The 5,259-nt window shown below is 50.5% G+C and overlaps 1 protein-coding gene across 1 annotated transcript in view; it reads right to left on the bottom strand.

Annotated features, from left to right (window-relative positions):
* Nucleotides 1-752: 752 nt before the first annotated feature.
* ARMH3 (armadillo like helical domain containing 3) overlaps nucleotides 753-5,259 on the bottom strand; it is a 195,356-nt gene continuing 190,849 nt past the window's right edge. Inside the window, exons 24-25 of the mRNA XM_037739562.1 lie at nucleotides 4,929-5,045; nucleotides 753-2,780 (exon numbers count right to left, since the gene is read on the bottom strand). Coding sequence (XP_037595490.1) covers nucleotides 2,688-2,780; nucleotides 4,929-5,045 — 210 coding nt within the window. The 3' untranslated portion in view covers nucleotides 753-2,687. The remainder of the gene's footprint in view (nucleotides 2,781-4,928; nucleotides 5,046-5,259) is intronic.

The following is a 5,259-nucleotide window of genomic DNA, read 5'->3' as shown; positions in this document are numbered from 1 at the left end:
CAAAAAAAAAAAAAAAAAAAAAGAGTGACCTGTTAAGACCAAAAACTTCAGTTAAAGTGACTCAAACACACTTAATCTCTTCAATTGGCCTTCATTTCCAACCACTTGATTTAATCAACCCAGTGGGAATTGTGGCAGGAGTTCTGGCATAAGGGGGAGACAGGTGGCTAAGGGTAAGATTGTCTTCAGGAGCAATGCCCTGCTCTTGGATCTCCCTTGGCTCTGGAGGAGCTCCACAGACCTGGCATAGAGGCTAGGCATAGACACTGCTTGGGCAGCTCCTGTTGAGGTTGATTTTCAGGAGAGAATGGGCACTCTCATTTGGAGTTCTTGGAATAGGTATATGTGAAGAAATTGGTCAAGAGAAAGGCCTTTACAATGGAGGGCAAGGAGTCCTCTGCTTAGTGCCCCATGCCCTAGACCTGTCCTCATTCACTTGGAGGAAAGGCTGGCAGGAATCCAGGAGTGGCCAAATGGGTTGGCTTGTCCCCTCAATACCACTAAGTTTGGAGATAAGGGAACTAACTCCCTTCTCCCTACTTCCACCCAGACGGCAAGGGAGGTTACAGTTCTCTGAACCCAACTGGCCTCTACTAGGGCAAGGAGACTGAGAGGAAGGAGAAGAGTTCACAAGGACAGGCAGGGATCCCCTAACCAGATGGGAGCAGCACCTAGGAGATCACCTTACCTCTATCTTTGAGGAATTAGTCTGGGCAACAGAGATTCAGAAGAAAAAAAAAAGTGACACTAAAGACAGTCCCACACAAATCAATTTTTAATAATTTCAACTTGCCACCAGCTCCAGATCTAGCTGCTCTGGGGTTTATCACCAGGGAAAACACTAAATGCCCCAGGCTGAGCTATCCATCCAGTGATCAGAGATGACCCACAGCCTGTGATCTCTTAAGAACCTACATCTATACATGGCAGCCTATTAGTGGATTCTCTGGAACTAGTGCATAGCTGCTCAATAGTAGAGCCAGAACTCTGGTTCCTAGGGAGGGCAAGTATCCCAAAGAGATTTGAGGTTAAACGGATAGCAGCCCAGGTGGTCCCTGACATGCTCTCACTGCTGAATTCCTGCCCTTACTCCTAGGATATACCAGTGCTGTTTGCTCCCTGCCATCCTGAGCGCTTTAGAAAGAGTTTAAAAAGGGAGGATCTCAAAGCAGCAGCTATTTCAGAGGCAGCTGTGGGGAAAGCCTACAGTGGTTCCATGGAGGCTATCCAAGGGAGGAACCACAGGCCGACTCCCCAAAAGTCAAGAGATTTGCCTGTGGCCTCACCCAGAATCTGAGTGGACAGAATGGGGGCCTTATGCATTATGCTCCCCTGGCCTGTTTCAGATGGAGGGCACCCTACCTGCAGAAAGTTCTCTCCCTCCCAGGCACTAGACCACAACAGGAACAGATTCCTCCCCAGAGGAAATTCTCAGGGAGGCTGGATGTAAACAACAGCAGGGTAAGGGGGTGGAACACGTGGAGGGGAGCTCAGCAGAGGCAGGAGGCTGCCAAAGGAGTGGGGGCTAGGGAGGCAGGGAAGCTGCTGGAAAGGGAACCAGCAAAGTAGGCACCTTGAAGGCTCCAAAAACCTGTCAATGTTTATTTCATACACACCCTAAAGACATATTAAACTAGATTAGAAATGAAAAGTTAAGGTTGTGACCCTATTGTGCTGATGAGTCAATGGGTCAGAAGGAGGGGAAAGTTAACAGTACTCCTGGTGCCAAAATTAAAATTTAGAAAGTGGTGGCCGGACAGCAGAGCACGGGCAGATTCTCATCTCCAGTTTCCCAGAGGAGTCAACACTGAATTCAGAAAACAGGAAAAATGGCGGGCGCTGTGGCTCACGCCTGTAATCCCGGCACTTTGGGAGGCCGAGGCGGGCAGATCATGAAGTCAGGAGATCAAGGCCATCCTGGCTAACACAGTGAAACCCTATCTCTATTAAAAATACAAAATATTAGCTGGGAGTGGTGGCACACACCTGTAGTCCCAGCTACTCCGGAGGCTGAGGCAGGAGAACTGCTCTAACCTGGGAGGTGGAGGTTGCAGTCGGCTGAGATTGTGCCACTGCACTCCAGCCTGGGCAATAGAGCAAGACTCTATCTAAAAAAAAAAAAGAAAGAAAATAGAAAAAAGGTAACCTATTCCTATCCTACCCTAAATCCAAGCCAAGGGTCCTGATGACTGGACAGAGTGCCAATGGGGGCAGGGAACACAAATTGCAAGCCAAGCACAGCCCCAGGCCCAAAGGAAGCAGGATGTGGGTCCAGCTATATCTGAGAGTTTATCTGTTTTCAGAAGCCGAGTAGAGCCGCTGACTTTCGGAGTGCTGGCATTACCCTGAGACTTGTCTCACCAGCTCCCGAAAATTAGTCAGTAGCCACAGCTTGTAACCTCAAGATTGGAAATGTGAGGGGCTGTTTAGGGAGCCCACTCTGCAAGTCCCTACATTCCTGGAGGCCTCTCCCCACTGTGCCCACCCATTCCTCCCCAAATAAGATTATCCCTGGCTTGCCCCTCCTGCCCCTGCTGTCCGAGCTCCACTGAAGTGTGGTCTTCACCAAGAGAACTTGGTATTTGTGTTTCTCTCCAACCTCGGGGGCAGCCCCGCTCCCCTCGCTCCCCCTCCGGCCCATGATTCATGGGTAAGGGCAGTCAGAGGCTGCTCAGGTAGGTGTGGCCTCAGGAGATAGTGGAGAACTCCTTGAGCAGGACTTCCTGGCTGAGTGTGTGGAAGGCCAGGTTTCTCCGGACGTTGGTGCTAATGGATCGAACCTGGGAAAGGTAGGAGGGCACAGGCAGAGAGAAAACAGTAGAATCAGTTCCAAACAGTAGAGGGGAGTGCCTGCTACATGGGGCACTAGAAGTCTTTCTTAGGAAATGAACCCTTAACAGCTACTATCCCTGTGGCAAATGAGCAAACAGTTCCTTGACTGCAGGGAAGAAAAGAGGGGCTGACAGGAACAAACTCTGGAGGATGTGAGAAGAGCATCTGGCCTCCCAGGGAGGTAGAAGGAGGCACAGACAAGAAAGGAGGGCTGAGGTTGGCCTCTGTCCCTGCTTTGGCTATACATAATGGGGACGGGACTGGTCAGTGATCTGATGGAGGTGGAGAAACTGAGGCCAGATGACTCATGCTCTAGTGTCATTTCTCTTTAGATGTGTTTCTAGTCTCTTAACTCTTGCTTTGGATTTATCTGCTTTTTTGGGTTGGAAGGAGCATTTTGGAGATGCAGTCCTTTTCTGGCATAGATGGCAAGGGTATGCTCCAAGGAGGCCAATTTCAATGGCCAGGGCCAGGTGACACAGCTACTGAGTCCCAGTTTGGGAACAGGGCCAAGGCTTCTTAACTCCTAGTCTAGTACTCCTTCTAAACATGTCTGCCCACTCGAGATGAAAGTCTGGGGCATATCCTTGCTCTGTGCCCACTGCTCACCTCACATGCTCTCTACCCACAGAACCTTGCACAAAGTGTTGACTGGGTGGGTCAGCAGGGGAAAAGCCTGCAGAGAAAAGGTCAGAGGGCCCAAGTCCCTACTCTGAGAGGATTCCAAGAGGAATCTGGCAGACTCATCAAGGAGAATTGCCCATAGGAAATAGCTGTGTAGGTTGCCTGAGAAACAAAAAGGAGAGGGAGGAGGAGGAGAGCATGTCTGCTCTGGGCCCCAAAGTCTCGGGAGCTTTCCTTCAATTTCTGCTATGCTATAGGAAACTTAACGAAGTCATCAGGCAGGAAGCAGAGGAAAGGGCAGCATGGCAAACAGCAGGCAACTCGAGCTCATGAGTTCTAAACTGGACCAGACCCTCTTTGCTCCCCTGTGCCAGGGGAACAAATACGAGCAGAGCTGAGTAAGGCCATGGTGAGTGCCTCAGAGCCTCGAGACACTGCTCCTCACAGAGAGAGAGACTCTCCAGCTCCTCACAGATTGCTCTCTTTGTAACCATTGGCTCTCAGTACTTCCTCCACATCGACATAAAAATGCTCTACTTGCTATCTCTTTACACCAATGGTTTCTGTGTTCCAAACTAACTCATCCCAGAGCATGTCTTCTTGACCCTGTGGAAGTCCAAAATCCTGAGGAATGTCATGTCAGGATCAGAGCTGGGCTGTGTTTAGCACAAGACAAACTATCTAAAACGCAGTGCCTTCACCACACACTTGGCATGGGGTAAGTAAATTCAGAGCTGATGCAAGTTCAGCCGCAGCAGAGGGATGTCTGAGGACATGGGAGTGGGTACATGTCCCGGTCTCCATCCCCAGCCAGGATGTTTGTGTAAACCAAGCAGGGAGGGTGACAGGACCACAGGGAGGCTAAGCTCTTCCTGAGAACAGCTCAGAGCACAGGGCAGGAAAGGGAGCATCAACAGGGTGAGCTCTGTGGACACACTGACCGTGAGGTGAAGTAGGAGGCAGAGCAAATGCTCATGACTCCACGTGCCCAAGGGTGGGGGCTGCAGGAAGCTGAGTGATTGGAAAGTAGGAAGTGGAGACTGGAGAACTAGACTGGGAGGGCACTCAGACCAGTGGCCAGTTAGGAGTTTAGGAAGAAGTGATTCTATAAGAAGGAGAAGAATCAATCACTCTCATTAGTTGCCCTGAGGACAGGTTAAGGAATAATGAGTCAGAGCTGTGCCTGGGAATACACATCAAACCCCAGGCCCAGCTGGAGCTGTGCAGGGGCTGTCTCCATGGCTGCAGAGGAGTACACAATGCGACCTCAAAGGGCATCTTATCTTACTGCCTGGTGTGGTGGGGGAGGGATGTTGCATACCCCATCCCAGCAGACCCCTCAAGTCTTGTTTTATCTGTCCTTACCAAACTGCAGTTGTTCCCTAGAGGCCCATCTGCACAGTAGAACCCATTGGCTGGGAGTGGGCCCTTAAGATATAAGACATAGGCAGAGGCGGCCGTGAGGCACTCACCAGCTCTTTGAAGAAGGCAGCTTCCTTGTGCTGCTCTGAGTAGCGCTCATACTGATCCAGGCCATCCTGCAGCTTCAAAGTGAGTGTGTCATAGTTGGCTCTCACCACCTCCAGCACCTGGGGGACATCAAAAGCCAGGCAGGGCTTAGGCTATACATATCCCACATCCCTTAGCCCTGTGCTGCTGATCTACTGGGTTGGGTTTGGTCTGTGACAACACCGCCAAGAAACTTTGCTCACTTCTTATCCCCCAGAAAACAGCCTGACAGCCTGGCTATAGGGAGCAATCCCTCAGGTTTCTGGGACCACTTTTTTTTTTTTTTTTTTTTTT

The sequence above is a fragment of the Cebus imitator genome, unplaced genomic scaffold (assembly GCF_001604975.1).
Source record: "Cebus imitator isolate Cc_AM_T3 unplaced genomic scaffold, Cebus_imitator-1.0 Scaffold71, whole genome shotgun sequence".
In the NCBI taxonomy this organism is placed as follows: Eukaryota; Metazoa; Chordata; class Mammalia; order Primates; family Cebidae; genus Cebus; species Cebus imitator.
This window is presented reverse-complemented; position numbering and strand designations above follow the sequence as displayed.